The 21,202-nt window shown below is 40.1% G+C and overlaps 1 protein-coding gene across 1 annotated transcript in view; it reads left to right on the forward strand.

The window, feature by feature from the left end:
* USP10 (ubiquitin specific peptidase 10) overlaps nucleotides 1–21,202 on the forward strand; it is a 47,350-nt gene that overhangs the window by 1,855 nt on the left and 24,293 nt on the right. Inside the window, exons 2-3 of the mRNA XM_082290229.1 lie at nucleotides 17,791–17,859; nucleotides 20,769–20,814. Of these exons, the coding sequence (XP_082146355.1) occupies nucleotides 17,791–17,859; nucleotides 20,769–20,814 (115 nt within the window). The remainder of the gene's footprint in view (nucleotides 1–17,790; nucleotides 17,860–20,768; nucleotides 20,815–21,202) is intronic.

The following is a 21,202-nucleotide window of genomic DNA, read 5'->3' on the forward strand; positions in this document are numbered from 1 at the left end:
TTTTGGGTGAAAAGCCTGAAGATAAGTTAAGGGATGCAGTTTTAGGTGTAGGTGTTTCCTTTTTGTTTTAGGGTGGTAGTGTTGCAGATCAGTAGAAAAAAATAAGAAAGTTTTGATGAAAGTTGTCTGTTGCACAAGATAAATAAGACTTTTGAGTCCTTACATTTGTGTCATGATGCAGAGGTAGACTAAAGTGTGTTGTTCCTTCATATCTCTAATTTGGCTGCACTGTCATTGAGGCATTTTTTTGTCATGCAGGGGAAAAAACATCTTCAGGAAAATCCTGCTGCTCCTCCAGCTAAAACGCAGATTTCTGCCAATGGATGGATTCATGGAATAGTGGGCAGAAATATTTCATCAGTCAGTTTGCACATTGTGACAAATGAATTCCGAAACACCATCATATTGAATATTTCCAAAGGGACGTTGATTTTGGGTGGCCATCTCGCCAGCGAGCGCGGGATTGTTTGATATCAGAGTTTAGATATTGCTGGTCGTTTGTACCTCTGTTCCATGTCACTATTTCATAATCATCTCACGAGAGATTTAAGTGCTGCTGTCATTCTGCTGGGCATGTGCTGACTGTATTCACAATCTGTACTTTTTTTAAGGTGAGCTAGAAGTAAACCTGCTGTGTCGCTCCATGACACTAAAGATACTAAGCTCATCTGGTTAAAACCACTTGTTATCAAGGACATCTAAAAATCTCTTAAAAAAAAAAAAAAAAGCTTAAAAATTATTTCCCTGTTTGGAAAGAATAAAACTCTGTAGGAGCTGTATAAGCAGTTGTTTTAGCCACTTTTTCTGTTGTTTTTCATAGAAGGAATTAATACAGATGCATCGTTTGTAAATCCTGTGAAAACAAGTTAAGCAGAAGAAAGGATACCATAGCAGAATGAATCATTTATGCTTGTTTTGTTCTTTCACCATTACTGTGGTGTCAGATGAACTCGGTGCCATTTTAAGTGTACCACGTTTCCCCCAAACCCAGCTGAAGTGAAAACCAGGCAAGTTTGAGCTCAGAAAAAAAGCTGAACAAGCTCCTAGGCTGCTCATCCTCACCCAGGTTGTGTCTGGCCTGGCAACCAGAAGAACTGGAACTCGGAACATGGCATGCAACCTGACTCCCTGAAATACTGCACTGCAAACTGCCTCTTTTATGGCCAGCTTGGAGGGCTGCTCCCTGGCAGGGTGTAGTTTGATGTTTCCTTAAGCCAGGGCTCTTTCTAGAAGACAAAAAAAAAAAAAAAAAAAAAAGCAGCAGTCTGCAGGCATTTGTGCTGTGCTGCCTTTGCAGTGCATTGCCTGATGTTTGTGGTGATTAGGAAATCGATGTCTCAAAAATAATACCGAAAAAAAAGGTTGTTACGCAGCTGGATAAGTTTCTTGTGCACATATGTGTGATGTTGGAGTGTCCTCATGGGCAGAAAGAAGTGTTTGGGGATGGGGCAGTTGGATTTTGTCGGGTTTGTGAAATTCACTGAAGATACGGGGGACACCCTGAACACAAAAGGTGGCCATGGAAAAGGGCTGCTGGGGACTAAAATTGGTTCTAAAATTGGAATTGGAGGGAGGTGTGTGAGTGCACCATCTTGCTGCTGCTGCTCAGTTGCTGTCCCATGTTTTAAAGGGCTGAAGAAGCTGGATTTGTCTCTTCCCTCTTCTTTTTCATTGCTCAGAAGGGTCTGGGTTCATCTTTTGCCCATGGAGTGAGTAGTTATTCCAGGTTTCCATGATCTTGGGAATTCAGGCTGCAGCTGAAGCTGGGAGTTTCGGTAGCCAGAAGGGATCATTTGCCTTTCTAAAACGTGAATGGTGAATCCACACAGAGTAAAGTGGGTGAATGTGGGTTGGTTGACTTAAAAAAAGGAAGTCTGGGAAAACTGACATGGAACTTAAATTTGGAGCTATATGGCAGCATGCAAATAGGCTAAAACCCACAGGTTTTGTGAATCACTGCTATTTATTCTGTGCATTCTAGACTATAGCACTGATCTGGAGACTTCTTAGAATGGATCCAGCCATTTACCTATTAATAAATCCAGTTTCTGTAGGCAGTTGCTCAGACATACTGGTCTTTCCATTCATGTAGCTGTTAAAATACTTGTGAAGTTAAGTGGGGTTTTGTTTATAGGTAAACTGAGCAGTCTCATTTCTGTTTAGTGATCGACACACAGCATGCTGTGTCGTACAAAACTGCCAAATCTGTTATAATAGAAGTTGCTGGCCTTGGGCCATTGGATTATAGTCATTTGTCACTCTAATGCCATTTCAGCAATGTAGATGTTCATTTCCAAAGAATTAAACATGCTGGAACTGCGGTTTTTCTTTTTGATGGAAGTGTTTTATGTGTGATCATTAAACATACAACTGGGGATTAGGGAACAAAGGGTTATGCTTCATGCTGAAAAAAGTGTGTGTGTGTGTACATGTGTGTGTGTTTGTATATTCAGACATTCCATAATGGAATAGTCTGATATTTTAAAATTTAAAAATTTAAACCCTATTTTTGATTTATGAAATTGTAACATACACATTTCAGATTGTTTTAAGTATTTCCAATAATGGGGTTGTGTTGGTTATTTTTAAAACACTTAAAAGGATTCTGTTTTGTTAGTGCTCATGTTAATATATTCATTAATGCTTTAATAGAGTAAAACTTTGAAGTACATTAGACTTTTCATTTTGTATTTGACTCTCTAATACCTAATTTATTTCCAGATGTTCTTGATATTTTAAATACGTCTAAGAACTTTTCTGCCTTAACGGCATAAGATATATTGATGTTCAGTGTGTGCTACAAGGTCTGTTTTTCTTCACCTGTAGTTAGGCAGGAGGAAGATTAAATCACAGTAGCCCTAATAAAGTGTTTGTGTAAGGCTCCTTTGAATCGTACACCTTGTGAAAAAGCGTGTGTTCTTAAAATCAGGAAAGGCTTGTTGAGATTCTGTGGTAGTCACCAGTGTTAGTGCCATAGGAAAGAAATGCGCAGGAGCACTTTGGGGAATTGCTGCTTGTAGTATTGTATGTGAATTCATATCATGGATGGAAGCTTTAAAAGAAGCATTGTATGTTATTTGCATTGGAATTATAGTAGGAAAGAAAGGGGTATAGATGAGCTGCTATCAAGGGTAATGTTAACACAAACTGGAAAACCACTTAACCACTGGAAAAATACAAAATGGAAAACCATTTCAGATCACTTTCAGGGATCTGAAATTTTTTTACTTTGTTAAAAAAGTAAATACCCCAAGTGAGTCTCAGCTTTGAGGTGGAAGAGAAAAAGGCACGATCTGTAAGATAAACTGTAAAGAAGAGAATGTCTCTAAAGGTTGTGTGAAAAGATGCATTTAAAAAACCATGCAAGAAAGTAGGTCTTCTTCAAAGAATTCTGTGTATGAAAGACTTCTTATTTTGTTTGAACTACACTGAGCAGACCAGCAGAAATAGCTGAGTTACTCCCTCAGTGCACTGGGCATCGTGTTTTTTCATACAGCATTTAGAGCCTGCTGTAGTGATCCACAGATTTCCTGCCTCATTTTTCCCCATGGATGTTGCAGGCTGGTGATGGCTTTGCCACTGTAACTCAAAATACAGAAGTCGTGTATCATTCATACAAAGAAGTGAAGGCTTCTGGTGTGAAAATGTTTTGTCTTGTTGGAGTGGGATGCCTTTGTAGGTACTATAGCAACCTTTTACTAATAGGCAAGATACTGATAATCCCTTGAATTCTTGGTGCAAGCATTAGGCTGGATGGAGAGGGAAATGGAAAAAGTTTGGTTAATTTGTTTAATGGTAGGGGCAGGCAATTAGGTTAGTGGTATTCAAATAATGGTTTTGGACCATGTTACTTAGGGGAGAGTATTTGGTTCAAAATTAGGCTGGTGCATAGTGTGGGATGGCCTTGTCATTTTAAATATGAGTAGATAGGATAAAAAGGAGAGGGAAGTCAAGCAGAAAGAAAAAGAGCCATTGTCAGCACAGGTAACAGCTGAATTGCAAAAAGAATCGAGTTCTCTTGAGTTCCAGTCTACTTAGTCTGTCCATTAAATCTTACGGGTTCTAATAATAGCTAGCTGACCAAAGAAAGTAAGAAATAGCACTCTGATGTCCTCACAGCATGGAAAACCTCACTTTCTGTTCTGCTGCCTTTGGGATACAAAACCAAAACCACAACTGTTAGAAAATGTCTGTGGAGCACTGTAGTTAATTGATACAAAGTTGGAAAAAAAAGTCAAAGACAACTTATTGAGGCAATTTCCACTTATTTTGGCAGTGCTCACTTCTCAGCTAAGGGCTGTGACCGTAGACCATTGCCCTCAACAAGAAGTTTAAGTTTCCACATTTCACACCTAGTGAGAAGACAACAACAAAAAAAGGGTTTATACAGTTAGTGTGCTTTCAGAGCAGGCAAGAATGAAATACATAAAATTGTCATCCTGGCATTGCAAGCAACAGAAAATGTAAGTGAAGCAGAACCAGAAGTGTGAAAGAGGAGCAGTCAGCTTTCAGAGCAGAAGAAATAAAGCTGTTGAGTTTGCTCCTGTCAACAGGTTTGTGGTCTCAGTCTCTTGAACTTCATCGTAGTCCAGACACTGCACTGGGCTGTGGTGGTCACTGGGCTGTGGTGGTCACTGGGCTGTGGTGGTCACTCTTGTTGCTATGAGTCCAGGAGGCAGATGCTGCCATGGTGTTTCAGGTACTGCCACTGCTCTGAGTTTTCTGAATTGGTCAGGAAAAAGGCAATGGACGTGTATTACACTTAGCACTAATGATGGTCACATTAAGGCAAATATGATTTTCTGGTTTGGTGTAATCACGTCCTTAAAATAGAGATTTCCCCGAGTTCTCATCGGTATTGAGCCCTGCAATGATGTGGTAGAGCAGTTGTGCACGTTTTTTGCCTTTTGCTTTGTTGCTGTTGGCAGTGGTGAGTACCAGGGGTTGCAGCTGGGTCAGAGGGATCCCTCCTGCCCCACAGCAGTGCTCCAGTGGGGGCTGAGCTGTGTGGCCTGGGTGTTTTGATGGTAGCGTGGCTTCATAGTTGTAGTTAAAAAAGAGATAAGCTAAGAGCAAATGTGTTTTTTAACCGTTTGGTTTGCAAACCAATTTTTTTTCTAAGTTTATTTTGTGACAGCTTAAAATAAAAAGCGCTTCTAATTAGTGAAGAACTGCTCATTGGTCAGATCTGAGTGTCCAGCGCATCCAGTGTGTTTACTGAGTAGCCAGCAATATTTGATAATGGCAGACATCACTAATGTGAAACTTAAATCAGTTTGTATTTTCTAGTTCAGTTTGTGTTTTCTGTCTTATTTGCAAAACAGCCATTTTGAACAATTGTGTGAGTAACTCATTGCTTTACTGAATGTCATTATGATTTTCAAGATTTTTTAATCAGATTTCGAACCAAAAGAGGCAATGTACAGCCCCATGACAAGCATATCCTTCCAAAAGCTACCTAAATTGGTGTTGTTTGAAAATGGAAAGTATTACAGGTTCAGAGTGTGAAGAAGTGTGAGGATTGAGGGTGTGGTTTCATGGTTGTTGCTCAACCTTGTCTGCATTGTGGGCCAGATAACAATTTGATGGTACTTCTGTGGGGGTCTCTAAAGCCATGGATGGATGGGGGAGAGGAGAGAAGGAGGTGCTGGAATTGCAGAAGAGCTGGTGGAGCTGTGGGGTGGGAGCAGGGACGTTGCAGACCGAGCTGCTCCTGCCCCTGTCCCTGCACTGAGGAAGCTGAAGAGCCAGTGCAGAGCTGCATTTGCTCCCTGCTGGGTGTTGATATTCCTGTTCAGAGACGCCTGGATGAGCAGGCCAAGGAAGTGGTGACTCAACTCCTGCCTGCATGGAGGGTACATGAGCTATGAGTGTACTCTGATCTCTGAGCATTGGGGGCTTTATCAGTTCCTCAGTATATCCTGGTTTTATTCCTTTTTCACCTTCAGAAAGCAAAAGAATTTTGGTATCTTTGAGACTGTAAATGTGTTGGGAAATATCTGGAGTGCTGTGCTGTGCATTCTGTTCATTCATATGTGCAAAAGAATTCTGCATGCTAACAGAAGATCTTGTACAAGGAAAGACATAAAGTAGCAGCATTATCAGTGTTAGTCTTTTGAAATGAGCTGCTTAAAAAAACGTCTTAAAATTGTCAAAGCTTTCTTGCAGTGTATCTACTGCCCTACTCATACCCAATTTTTAATGCTGTCACTTAAAAATATGAGTGTTTAATATGCTTAGTGTTTGGGGTGTGGTGGCAGCAGTGTATTAATCTGTGCATTTGTTTTAACAGTTATGTTGCGTCTATGTAATATTGTTTTGCAGATACTTAAGCTCTAAAACTGTCTCAGGAGGCGGTGGCATCTGTGTGGTGTCCCAATTTTCATTTTAACTTGCAAACCCCTTTGAAATACAACGTTGCTGTCACGAGCTTTGCCAGATCCTCACAGGTTTCTGCCTGCCATACATTGGGCTGATAGAGGAGGTGGATGGCTGAGAATTTCCTGAGAATCAGAACATGGGATGGTGTCCTCATGGGACATCCCCCATCCCTGTGTGTCACCTGGTGAAGTCCTAGAAGGGGCTGGAGTTCCTGCAGGAGAAAACACAGTAAGAACCTCTGCAGAACTATTACTCTCAAACTTCAGCTGATACAGAACTTAAAATATTGGAGACTTCCTTATGTAGTGGTAGTTGTGTTTCTTTTCTGTGATCCCCATGAGTCATTTACCAATCATTGTATTTTTCACATATTCTCTGGTTTATTTTTGGCTGTTTCTCTATGAGATAACCCATTTTTGGCAGGTCACAACTCACAGAGGGGAAAGTCTCATTCTTCTTTGTTCCTGGCCACTTGTATATTTTGTTTGACACTGGTTCCTCACTTGCCTTAACACTCCTTCCACCAGTGGAAGAGTAAATTAAGAAGTCATCTGGGACATTTTTTTCTCAGTTTGACTGTAATCACCTCTCTGATCATTCAGCATGTGGAGAAGAGGTGAGATTGTGAATCCAGCAAAATGTTGTAAGCATTCAGCCCTTCAAAAATTTAGGGTTGAAATGTGAAGTTAGGCCATTAAAAGAGGCATATGAGTCCTGGGTAGGTGGGCTTAGCTGCTTTCCAAAAGTGCTAATCTGTACTCTTTGTCAGGATAGAGTCCAGATAGCTAATTTTTGCCTCACCTAATCTTAGCCATCTTAAATCCTGCCCTGAGTAATTGCTTGTGAAAAGCAGTGTGGGTGACTCGTCTGCTGAGGTGCTGTTAGTGATAAATTTTAGTTTTCTACAGTGTTTAGCTACAGTAATTCAGAGGCTATGCATTCTTTTCCCACTTTTCTTTATATTCCACTGTACTTTCCCGCTTGCTTGACAAATAGGAACAGCAATCTCCTCATACCCAGGGTGGAATTGTTCTGTGGGATAGGTCTGTATTGATCCTTGGAGGTATTTGTCCTCTGAAGATGAGAGTAGTGGAAATAAGCAAAGAAAATACCAAACATACACAGACTAGTGAGAATCAAATGAGGATACAAGCAGTCTGAATTTTTGTGCAGCTTTGCTTTTGATTGCTATATTTTGGAAGTATAATTTTTAGTATAATTTCCATACCTTAAATAATAGGGGGCCATCCAGAATGTCGGCTGCTGTATCTGCAAGGTTGGCACCTTCACCTGCATGGGAAGGGCACTCACTGTTGAGGCGCATGGAGCAGCTCACAGGAGAGGGAGTGTGAGATACAAACTGCTGTAACTGAGTTAAAGAGATTCCTCACAACAGTAGAAGGATTACGTGACTCCAGAATTTTGGGTGATAGTTCAGCTGTTGGAGGGGAGAGTGGTCTGGCAGGCACAAAACCCATTCTCAATTTCTTTTTTTCTCCTTTGCTGTCTCCACCAATAAACCTTCAGATCCTCTGTCAGCGCTTCATCTAACTCTTGTTCCTCATCTTTGGCCTCATCAAACCAATTGTAATATTCTTGAACTATTTAAAACGTGCCCATATTTAATCTGTTTCATTTCTTAAAACTCAGGTTCTTGCACTTTTTATTCCTAGAGCTCTACTTCTGGTTTTTTTCTTTTTAATAACCTCATCCAAGTCCAGATCTATTAAGTTTTCATTCTTTAAACCATGGATTTGAAGGATAAAAGCAGTCTGTGAGGTAAATCCAGGTATAGTAAGAACAGAAGAAAGGCTTTGCTCTGTCAGGGCAGTGCCAAGCAGCTCTGCAGTTCATGAAACATTCCAGGAAAGCCGGTCTTTGTTCCAGCAGCCCAGAGCATCCTGTGTGGCCAGGGTAGGAATGTGCTGGCTCCTGGATACTGCAGACTGTGGGGATGGTAGGGAAGATGCATGTGCTGGTTTTCCACCTGAAGGAAATTAGAGGAGCTTGTGGAAAATAATCCTTCAGGATCTTAGCTGCCAGAATAGCTGCTAAATAAAGATTTTGTAAACCACAGAAAAAGGTGGATTTATGCAGCGTACCTGGAAGTTTGGTGGACAGCTGTGAGGTGTTCCAAGGCAATTTGGTATTTAATGTGGCCAAAGCTGTGTTCTCCAAATGCAGAGCTGACTTTACTACTTGTGTTCTTAGAAGTTCATCCCACTCTAGGTGTCTGCCACTGAAGGTCGCAGCCCTAATGATTTTAGTTGGGCAGAGGAAAAAAAAAAAGGGCCAGCACCAAGGGTTTTCTGCTGGGAAGTATTAGATAAAATTACTAAGGGATTGTTTTGCCTGCCCCACCTGTAATAAAATAGTAGTTAAACTGGCTGTGTTCTTGAGAACTTTATGTTCCAACTTCTCTCTCTTCAGAGTTTATCATGCAGTAGTAAATCAGAATAATGCAAGTCTTAATTATTTTTGTACTTCATTGTAGCGAGAGTTTCCAATTTGCACATAGACTCAATAACTAGTTCAGTGCAAGAGGAGCCTGCAGAGCTTGAAGTAATTGTGTTTGCTGAATTATGAGCAACCAGCCCGGAGCTGGTGTTTTCAAACTTTTAGAAAGGGTGTGAAGATAGAGCCTTGGCCAGAGGTGTTGTACCAACCACTGTGCTAGAATTCAGAACTGAGGAAGGACCAGTTTCCCCATTTGGGAAGTATTTATTTTTCATTTGATATTTGTGAGGACTGCCAGCTTGGAGATTATGATAGGAAAGTATTTTTGTTTGGCTTGTATTTTAAATTTAACATTGCAAGAAAACAGATTGGAAAATGTTACTACTTATCTTTATCACAGGCAGATGTTCTGTGGGTTTGTAGTGGTGGTGGAAAGGTGTCAGAAATTCCTTCTTTTACTCTCCAAAGAGCCAAGAGTTGATGTAATCACCTCTCACAATTCAGTTACCTTCCCTCTTGCTCTCACCTGGAATGCACTTTCCAGGTATTCCTGCTGTGGTCCCAGAATGCTTGCTCTTCATTGTAGCTCTTGTTTACAGCATGTATGTTCCTACCTTAGGTCCCAGGGGAAGGTGCAGGGAAGGCATTTTCTTAACACCTGATGGTGTGTCATAGGATGCAAATTAAAAGTTGTATAGAAAATGTGGATACAGTTCTCCTGTCAGGGGCCACTGCTTTATGATCATATACAAATGCTGCAGTTGCATTGCCCTCCGTGTGCTGTGATTATTTACAAAATAAGATGGTGCCTGTTTTGGTGGGCTTTTTCTTTGTTGTTTTGTGGAACAGAAAAATACCATCTGGGGAAAATCTTAAATGTGAAGCAGCAGAGGTTTTCTGCTGGTGCAGTTCTGGATATGGGAAGATAGGGAACAGCTAAAGGGAACTTTCTGGAACAGCTCTCTCAGAAATGCAGTGGTGTCTGTGTAAGATGGGTTGGTTTTTATTCTTCCACTCCCTTTTTTTCTCCCCCCTGCTAACTATACTGACCATTTTAATAGACAACTTCCTTGGGCTGGATGCACTTTGTGACAGCTGCTGTTTGAAATAGAGGAGTGCCAACAGGCACCTCATTATTGGAAATAGAATGGGGAGTGTACATAAACAGAACTTGTTTGGGTGTAAGAAATTGGCTCGTCTTTTGGCAGGGTTTTGTATGGTTATTGTTCAGTTTGTTGCTCTGACTTGAAATACGTTATATAATTGATAAAAAGAGCACAACCTGCTCTGCTTTTGTGAATATTTGAGTTACAATATTCAGGATAAGCTGCTGAGATCCATGTTGTGCCTCCTTTATTACATCAGGCTGCAGGGGCCATTTGGTCATGAAACCTGTCCTTCCAGTAATGTGAGAGTCACAACTGTCCTTCCCTACTAGCCAGAGATCTGGCTTGTCCTCTGAGCAGAAAATTACTTTTTGAGGATGATAATTCTTTTTTTTTTTTTTTTATGAAGGAATAAAACCCCTCAGATTAATTAATGTGAAATGTGGAGAAAATCTGTAACTTCCTTCAGCTGTAAGAATTCTGTAATAACATCCAAAAAAAACCTGAACTGGGGAAAAAAAAAAAAAAGGGAAGGTTCAGTCATGCACTATATTTTTGAGCCTTTGATAGCTTAAATGGTGGGCAGGAGGAGTTGGCACTGACTCATGGGCTTAGGTGACCTACATTTACCTAGCTCTGATCTTTCTCCAGGCACTATGAAGATGTGTTAATGTTCTAGTTTTGAGCTGCAGGCTAATGATAAAGGACTGGCAGCTTCACTAAGAGTTTGCTTCTGTTTTGTTTCATTTTCAACTGTTAAAAGTTTTGATATGAAACTGCTCCACCTTAAAGTATGGCTTCATTTCCATACATTTGTGTTTATAAAAGTTAGCTTTATTTTTTCATAAAGAGGATATATTGACATGCTCTGCCTAAAAATACTACTATTTAGGCTGTGGTACAACTGTAAATACATGGCCAGTGGTTTTCATAGCTCCTGGTTATGGGATGCTGGTTGTAAATTCAAAATCTTAAAAAAAACCCCCACGTTTGCTGTTGGGGCTCCGTTTCACAATTTTGTCTGTGCTTTTTAAAGCATTTTAGTAATAAGTTTCTTGAGATTCGGGAGTTTGTAAAACCTTATTGTCTCCAATTAAGTAATCATCTGTGTACTAAGACTTGATGAATTTCAGCTCAGAGGAAAGGACAACCTGAGGGAAGGCTGCTTTTTCCTACATTTTCCATATGAAAGCTGATAAACCCTGAGATGCTGGGAGAGAAGGGGTGAGGAAGCGATGCCTTGTTTGCTGCAGGGATGACTAATTGGGAGAGTGTTTTCTCTGCTAATAAAACCCGAGTGCAGTCATATGCATGTGCCCTTTTTTCCTTGCCAGAAAACACACTTCAGTCTGAATGCTTCCTTTTCCTCCTGTACTCCAGTCTGTCCCAGAGCTGTAAGAATAAGTCCACTTTGTAGGAGTAGCTCGGTGGGCAAGATTATATATATAATAGATATATGTATAGCTTAGAGTATGCATCAGCTATTCCATCATTTCAGTTCAAATGTGAACTAGTTTGACTTGTTCAGCCTTCTGCTTAGACGTTTAGTGGTGGCAAGAAATAATCCAGCTGTAAAAGTTGTATTTTTAACTCCTTTATGGAAAAGCAGTTGAAGTGGGAGTATTTGCAGCTTCAACTAATTTGACTGAAGATCTGAAGCTGCTGGGTGGTAGATGAAAGCCACGTTAGTGCTTTCTGGAAGCCGAAGTTGACACTTCATTTTCCTGGCTTTCTTGTAGCACAGGTGATCCCAGGATGATGATGCATCAGCAGTGCTATTTCTACCCATTTTTCTAGGACAAGCAGCTGTGGAACACGTACTCATCCTCCTTTTATTCCTCTAGGACAGTGTTCGTGCTGCTAGACAGGAACACCAGTGGAGATTTCATTACAGGCGGTGGGGTGACATTAGCATTCAGTTTTTAAAGTGGTTAGGGGGACCACAGCAAAAACCAGTCAGCATGGGGAGAGCTTGCAGGTCAAGTATTTTAACCCTTTGGGGTCTTTTTCCCTCTCCTTGGAATTAGTTCTGTTGCTGCTGCTTTTATCTGTATAGTTAAGATGCTGCTTGGTCAGTTAATACACAAATATAAAAGTACTTTTACTTTCATTCCTGAGTAGTAGAAAACATTTTTTGTGTAATGTGTTTGGTTAATTCCTTTTCTGTAATTTGTGTTAAAATCTAGCTGCAGTTAATACCTTGAAGATGTAAAGGGGATGGTATTGATAAAATGATTTATTCCAAGTGCTGTAGAATCTGCTGGAGTGAGCTGGATGTTACACTGCTGTAATCACATTGGAGAGATTAAGTTAGAAACTGATTCAAGTTTTGTTGTGGCTGGAAACACCAGCAACTGACAATCAGCAGGATTTGGGATTTGCTCTAAGGAAGGTGTTTAACATGAGTATTTTTGTAGAGAGAATTAATGTTGGGGGGCAGGGACTTGATACAGGGGACTTGATTCCTTGCAGCATGTCAGACTGAACATGGAAATTGGTGACAGAGGCTAAGGAGTGAGTTGGAAACACTGCACCAGCTTTAACAGTCCCATCCATTCAATATTCCTGACTTGTATTATAGAAAAAATACATTGCAAATATGTTACACTTTTAAGAACTTTCTCATCTGCAGAGTATTTGTGTAATATTCTAGTCTTAAAATTTTAACTGGAAGGAGAGAGTACAGATGCAGTTCTTTTGTTATCCTCTCTTCAGTAACACAGGAGGCAGTTCAGAGCTACAGTTTTAACTGGTTCTTTCAGTTATTTTTAAGAATTTAGTTGTTTGGGGGTTTTTGTAGTCCCAAGAGTTGTATGACAGTATTTTACATTCAGTGCCCAAACTTCAGTTGCAAAATCTTGATACGTGGAAGTAAGGCAAAGAAATTAAACTTGAAGTACTGGAACACGCATGTCACCAGCAGCTTCATGAGAAAATATACCATTTTAGAATTGCATAAAATATGTTTAATTTTGCAATTTTTTCTTTAGTTAATGTGCTGGTTGTTAGTGTTAGTATTCGAAGGGAAAGATTTTAGGTATGTCCTGTCTAAAACTACCTCATTTTTAAGGTTTATTCAAGCATTGTTAGTTTTATTTTCATCCTTGGTTTCATACATGTGACATCTGCAAGAAGAGATTCACATTTGAAAATTCCCAGAAGTTCAGAACTTGTGTATGTTGAAACCAGTATTTAAAAAAACAGAGTGGAAAGCAGCCCTTGTGAATAATTGTCTCTTTTAAGTGATTGATTATGAAACCTCAATATGGAAGATACTGGATGAAAAATACATAAATACTTGATTGTGCAGTGTAAGCAAAGTATTTTATTATGTTGGTGTGTGTTTACTCACATCAGTTAAATCTTGGTAATTGTAGTGTGTTTGTTGACATTGTACATCTCTGGCAAATGGTCAGTTTGGGTTACAGTTGAGAATTGCAGAATGGAATAGATCCATCAGTATGTTTTGGGTTTGGTGGTGTTTTTCCATTCCAAAGGAGAAGTTTGGTAGCACTGACAAGGAAGTGGAAAGGTAGCAGAGGTAGAGCTGTCCTGTGTATCCCCCCTTTCCAAGAATTCCACAAAGCCTCATTCTTTCCACACACCCCTGCCTCCCCCCAGAGGAGGTTATTATTTTCCATCTGGTTTTTTATACAGTTGCGAGTGGAAGGTCATTGGGATTTGTTTGATACTGTTCTGATACTGCTCTTAGTTTGTGACAGAAATCAAGCTCTCCAGGCTGAGGTGTCCTAAGGGACCCTTGAGCACACTCAGTGCAGGGTCAGTGATGGCTCTGCAGAGTTAAATCATCTGGGGAGGAGTGCATGTGAAATACGTGCTCCCAAAAACGCCAGAGGAATGATTCCTTCGCAGGAGCCAGGACAGACAGCTCTTACATAGGTTGTGGAGAGGGTTTGAGAAGGAGAGGGAGGGCAGATGGGACTGAATTAAGCCTCTTAGGGATTAGGTATCTTTAAAAGTAAGTCTGGGGGTATTGTTACATTCAGAAATTTTCAAAACTTTCTCCCAATGTTCTCTTCAGATTTTCTTGCAAGTTCAGTCTTGGTGTGAGACTGGATCTCCTAAGCTTTATTCCTGCTCTCCTGTGAGTGAACACTGACACCATTGACTAGTGTTTAACATGCTTTTCAAGCAGCTGCGTTTTTGTCTGAGGCTATAAATCAAAGTCAATTTTTGAAATCAGGAATTGAATGTTAAACAGTGTTGGAGAAAGCTTGATTTTTGGTGGGTTTTTTTTGGGTTTTTTTTTTTTTTTTTTTTTTTTTGTTTTTTTTTTTTTTTATTTTGTCTTAACAAGAAATTTGTAGAGAGCTATTAATTAAACTTCAGCTTTCCATGGATAATGTTTTTTAATATTTTGGGTTTGTATGTTGCCAGATCCCCTGAGTTTGTGTTATTGATAGGAGTAGGCCTGGCTGTTGCTGCCTGGGCCAGGTGAGCTCTGTGCTCATGTGCAGTGCCCAACCTGTCTCAGGGAGCTGTGCAGTTGCTGGTGCAGGTGAAAGGCTGTTGCTGCCTTGGCACAGCAGTGATGGTGCAGGACAAGCAGCTTATCTCAGGCACAGCACAATGTCTCACCTGCTCCAGGGCTGACCCTGGGCTTTCTGTGTCTGACTCCCACTTCTCCTTGGAGCTTGTGAAGTCCATCTGTTATCCCTGATTGGGACCTTAAAGTAGTGTGACGTACAGGATCAGAGACTGAGACAGCGTGGGGCAGGTTAGTTGGGCATTAAAGGCATCAGTTTGATGTAGTTGTAATGGGTATGTGTTTCTTGCACACTTGAAAATACTAAAATTGGAATTGAAATCATCTGAAATGGGTTTCGCCAAGCTTTGATACGTGCTGATGTATCTCTGCCGTGTGTTAAAATGTTATTTATAGAGTGGGGGAGAAATTAATGCTGGTCATGAGTAGCTTGGTGAGTTGTGTAAGTAATTTAATTAAATGTTTGATGTTCCAAGTATTAGATTTTATTTGTCAGTTTGGAGAAAAAAGGCAACTTTGGGAATTTTGAGATTAGGTGGAGTAATTTTGAGGGTGCAAGATGGGACCCCAAAAGCTCATGCTGATAATGAGGTTATTCTTGTAAGGATGTGCTACTTTTTATAAAATCCTAGTCTTCTCTTGCTTAAAATTTCTTATTGGGCATTTCAGGTGCAGGAAAACCTTCTAAATTTGAATTAATGGTGGAGGGTAAGTACTGCAGTAATGCTGATGCTGTTTCAGAGCTCGAGCAATTATTTTCTTACGCAGGTTACTTGTAGAGTGCCAGGTACACTGATTCCTTGGGCTGGATGCATGGATGGGATGGGTAGATGGACAGCAGGCAGGGAGTTACAGTGTCTTTCAAATTACTTAAAATACATTGGTTTTTCCCCCTCTGAATCCTTTCTTTTTTGGTAGGGATTGTTATACTTGCCAAGGGATGTGATATCACGGTTCTTTTTCACTTGAATGCGTAGTTGTGTCTCGAAAGGGGTAGAAAATTCTGTCCAGCTTGCAGAAATTATTTCTGGAGAGATGAGGCTGACTGGAGGCAGAGGAGGTTGGTTAAACTGGGCAGGTTTAATGTCATTGGTCCTATGGCCTCAGGTTTGTTTTGGAACAGTATTTTTCTCAGTTACTGTGCAGAGATCTTTTAACTGGTGACTTAATGCAGGTGTGAGGCATTGGTAAATCAAAACAAATAAATCAGATAAAATTCAGTTTATTTCAAGCCCAGGTGGGATGGGTTTTTTGAGCTTTAGTCTGCCTAGGACTAGATGTTGGTAAATATTTAAAGTCCTGTTTTAAATTATGCAGGAAGAGTTGCAAAGACACAAATTTCTCTATATGAATACACCATTAAAACAGTTCATTAAAGTAGTGTTAATGATCACTTTGTTCAATTTTTTGTCTTGTGTTTCCTCATTAAAAAAGAACCTCAGAAAGAAGTACCAGGCCTGTGATACTTTGCTTTAAAATGTTGTTAAATGAAGTGACTGTATTATATTATTGCATGAAGGAATTAGGGTTGGATTTATGTAACTTTTATTAGACTACCCTTGAGATTGTTTTGTTCTGTTGCATGACTGCATCAAAAATACCTCTTAAAACAATTTAGTGATGAGTCAGCAAGTGATTTTCTTAGGTTTGTTTTTGGAATATGATGAGGTCTAGTTCATGTGCTGCTGAATAAAAATGCCTTGGTTATATTGAGAGCATAAACCAAGCCCGAGTCCTGTGCCAAGAACTGTGAAGCCACTCGGGTACAATTTAGGGATCTGTTGGGTTTGGGGTGTTGGATTCTCCCTTGGTGGGCAGCAGTTGGCTGTGGGAAGAGTTTTTGAAGCATTAAATGTTTAACTGTTCTTCACCCTTTGAATCACAGATGTTCCAGTTTGTTTTGACTGATAGAGCTGTTTGTAGTCTAAACTAGATTACATTACTGTTTTTAAAAACCCTGAAGGCCATTAAAATGGGCACACACTGCCACATGTAAAAGTGATGTGTGATAAATCACTTTTTGTGTAAGAAAACTATGGTTTGTAATTGCTGTGGAATTTGGCTTTCAGTTAAGCTTCGAAATTTCTGAATGTAGATGGCTGTGAGTCGTGTAGACATCAAGTTCCATTGCAATAAACGACCTAAAACTCTGTAAAAAGTCCCGTGATTGGGTTATTGTGTGTGCAGTGTGTGGCGGCAGCCTGCGCTTCAGAAGAGATGATGTCCCAGATTTTAGGAATTCTTTTCTCTGGCTCAACTCCCACTCTGGTTTGTTGTATCTTGATACAGCCAAGCTGAGGATTTACCACGAGCAAGACTTGACTCTGCTGAAAAAGCTTTTCTGGTGGGAGGGTGGAGGAGAGCAAAGAATTGTGCAGAATGACCTTGGGAGAACATGGAGATAAATGGGAGTGGGGACTGTGATGTTCTGGGCCAGACTGACCTGCTTTCATCCACAGCACTTCTGACTAGTGACTCCTGAAGTCAATATCCTTCCACATGCCAAGAGTGGCGTTTTTCAGTCCTCTTTGTCTGTTTTGTCAGTTTATTCAGCTCCTTGTTCAACTTCTTTTTGTCCTAATATCTCTGCCCTGAACGTTTGGGTGCTATTCAGTCAATTACAGCTGGAGGTGGAAGTTTATAGAAACTTCCAGGTGCTGTGAAATGCCAACAGGTCAGGCCTTTTTATTGGGAATCTTTTATTTTCTGTAAATTAAATATAAACTCTCACTTTAGTGTAATTTTCTTTGTGGTCTTGTTAGATACTTTTTTTCAGAGTGTCTAGGTGCAAAATACCTGAAAAGCTGCAGAAAGATGGGGAAAGATGTTTTATCTTAGGTTTGTTACGGAGAGTTCCTGGAATAACAAAATCATGATCTTTAGAGTTTCTAGGCAGTTTCAGTTCTGTGCTTGACCTCTCAGGGACGGTAACTCATCAGTTTAGCAGAACTCTGAAGATGTAATTCTTGGGTTATTTTCTGTTGTGAGGGATGTCTTTAGAAGGCAGACCAGCCTTTGTGTGGGGCTTGTATGAACTGGTGCAACTCCTCACCCTGCATGATGATTTTAAATTGGTCACAGGATGAGGAGCAGTTTGTGATCACCTCCAATGGGAATTTGAAGGGAAATGCTTTGTATACAGTTTCAGAGTTTGAAGTTCTTTGCTAAAGATGTAGGAAGGAACCAAGATGGGAGTTGGGATGCAAACAGGTAGAGTTTCTGACTCCCAGCACATGGGTCTTTCTAAATTCTAGTACCTTAATGGATTTTAATATGAATTTATTAATTGTATTGAATATAAATAGTCCTTTAACAAAGATCCTTCTCTTTTATTTCTAGTATATTTTTGGGGAGTTCAGCCCTGATGAATTTAATCAGTTCTTTGTGACTCCACGATGCTCTGTTGAGGTAAGATCTACTTTAAACTTGTTTTAGAAATAACATTTGAAAGCTCCATCTCTTGTGTGAATTTGAAATACAACAATACACATACTTCTTTATCATTCACTTGGCTTTCTAATTTACAAACTGAAGATATTATTCAGTAGTCTTCATTCTATGTATGTGGATATTAAGTAAATTTTTAGATATAAATTAATGCTTCTACCTTCTGGTTGTCATCTTTCAGAGCTGGAGCAGCTGACAGTAGTGGTAGGATGTTGACAATGAGTTTTCCAGCCCTGTACCTCAGCTTTGGTGGAGTTTTTTTGAGGGGTAGATACTGAGAACTTGCCCAGCAGAGTTCTTGATTGTAAAGTGGGCTTTTAAGTCTTGGGAGCCTTTTGAAGCACAGAGATTCTTAATATTTTGGCCAGGTGAAGCACTGCTAACCCTCAGAGCTGTGCTCACAAGGAAGGATGTATGTGAGGTCTGAGAAGTGCATCAATAATGAACTAATCAGAGTGATGGAGAGAACCACAGAGTGGAAACAGTTGTCTTTGTGTATTCGAGTTCATGACCCACTCACATAGTGTTGTAGGCTCTTATTCTCTGTAGTTCTTGGTAGAGAATGATGAAACCATTTTCCTTTGTAGGGAAGAGTTTTATCCCATTGTCCTAATCTCCAGACTCGAAAAATAATTTTCCTCTGGGTCAATTTCCATGTATTTCCTCCGGACATTTCCATTCAAACATTTCAGTCATGCTTCCATCCTGCCCTCTCAACATAAAGGAAACTAACACTCGAGCTGTAGATGGGGAAATCCTTTTGTCACAGTTTACAAACCATTGTTAATGTGACTTAGTTTCCTGTAACTTAATTTTCCAAGGATAATTAGTGTAATAAACTGCTGAACAATGAAAGGGCATGAAGGGAATGGGGTGGGGTAGGGAGTGAGGGAAGTTCAGTAAGGAAAAAGAGCACTTCTGCTCTTTTAGGGGGAGAGCTGTCTCTCTGGTCTGTGGGAAACAGAAGAGATCTTTAGGTAATACTTGGTAGCTGTGATGGTGCTGTTTTCCCACCATAAATGCAGTCACAGCAGTGGGACATTTTCATCCCATGAAATGTCACCTGAAGTGCCCCCCATCAGCTGTTTCAACACTCACCTTGGGAAAGATGAAAATCATATCTTGACTTCTGCAAAGCTGTTCTCTAAGTATGAACCTGCAGCATCTGAACCAGTGTGACTTCATTTTCTGTCTCAGTGTACCACTTACTGGTTGGCTGTCAAAACAAAGAGCTCTTAAACGATGTTCCTTAAGTTTGTCCTTGATCTGGTTCAGTTCAACGTTTTAATTACCTGGATGGTGAAATAAAAATGATGCTTATTAGTTTTGCACTAATTGGTGTAAAAAATTGGTTTGAAAAAGGCAGGGTGAAATTCAAGAAGGACAAGACAGATGATAATGCTGCAGTGGTGTGTGACACACATCGTGTTGGGGACAGTCCCAGCATGTGCTGGTGTCCCTCTGAGGTCCCTTAACCACAGACCCAAGGGAGTAGTTAAAGCTAAAGATTGTCTAAAATGTCCCTTTTACATGTGACATTTGTGACACATGTTCTGTCTCATACCTGTTGGCTGAGATGGTTCACATGACCCAGCTGTACAGAACAAGTCAGCTGTGCAAAGGTGCTTTTGATTAATCAGATATGTAGGGGACCAAGAGGCTGACTACTTTTTAAAAAATCTTTCTATTTTCTGAAGGTCTTTGATTGGGATAAAACCAAGAATTGCAAGGTTTATCATAAACTGTTTGTTATAGACATTAAGAGCTCTAAAATTAGATTGAGCCTGTGTTCAAAATTAATATGGATAGGAAGTTCTGGAGCTTGACCCACTGATTCTCATTGTTGACTTGAAAAGATGATATATTAAGATGTATTGAGGTTCATAAACCTCATGGATTTACAGCATGTGTGCTTTTTATATACTTTTGCAATGGAATTTCAGGAACATTTTTCTTGCCGCTTCTGATGCATTGGTGTCTGCAGTGCATTAAGAAGGCAATGTGTAAGTATCTGCAGCTTTAGAGAACTGAAAACTTCAATAAAGAAATCCTTTATTTGTTACACCATTGAATTACTATTTCGAATAGCACTGTAAAGCTGCACTGTCCCCTCAGTGTTCCATCTCCCACTGCAGAACCAGTTCCATTTCTCCAGGGAGCTGCTGGAATGCAGTGTGGCAATGGCTGCCAGTTCCTGCAGGCACAGGAGAAGCTTTCAGCTGCTGAGGAGGTTTAGGGGCAGGTGGGGGGGATAGGGGTTAGAAATTGCCCACGTGTGGTTACACCATAGCAAGGATTCTGTCAACCCCTGAGTCCATAAAGTGATGCCACTGTTTGGACGAGATGTATTTACAAACTATGCTGTGAGTACATTATGCTTAGACTGATCAATGTGTTCCAGAATCCACCTTAGCTGAAACGTTTCAAGGACCACACTGGAGCAGGTTGAGAGTCAAAAGGTTTAGGTGTGATTGTTGGCTGTGCAAAAGTTTGTTTCATCATTTCACAATTAGGTCTATCCTCAGTTTTTGTATAGAAAGAGGATATATTCCTCATCCTAAAATCGGGGTGAGTTGATGAAGAAAGATCCTGATGCTGGGAGGTGAATTGCTTGAGAGGTTGGTGAGCCTGTAGTGTGTAACCAAGATAATCTTTATCTTTCAGTACAATGTGGTAATCTGCAAGGACAGCTGAAGCTGCAGTGTGGGATTTGATAAATATAGAAGCATGAGTTCAAGGCATCCTCTCCGAAAATCAAATCTCAATTATGATGTTATTTTTAAAGGATTCGGATGTTTCAAATGAAACTGATATCAAATGTTCATAGATTTGCTTTGCCTTTAAATAAGTTTCATTTCTTTTTTGTACAGCTCCCCCCATACAATGAAACAGTTTCATGTGGTATTAAATCCACAGGTAAGTTTCATGATGGTAAGAAATCAAGATTTTTTTTTTTAAACTTCAAGGTTATGACACTTTATTGAGATTTACTGTAACCTCTCTTTAATTGTTAGAACTTGCTCAGCACAGGGATATATTAAGCAGGTTGGTTTTTTTAATTCCTTTACTGAATGATATCTGCGAGAGGTTTTGAAAATCCTGCATTGAACTTCAGCTAATTACAGTGGATATCTTATTCCTCCTTGACTGTGCCACAGTCTAAGAGTCCTGTGGAAACACTGTAGGATGTAGCTGTGGAAGTGAGTGGGGCTGAAGAGCCACAGCATGAGTATTTTCTAACAGTTACAGCAAGACTGCTCTGCAAGCAGTGCTCTGTTCTGTGCTCCCTTTGACTCTTGTTTCT

This window comes from Coloeus monedula, assembly GCF_965178545.1.
Source record: "Coloeus monedula genome assembly, chromosome: 13".
NCBI classification, from domain to species: Eukaryota; Metazoa; Chordata; class Aves; order Passeriformes; family Corvidae; genus Coloeus; species Coloeus monedula.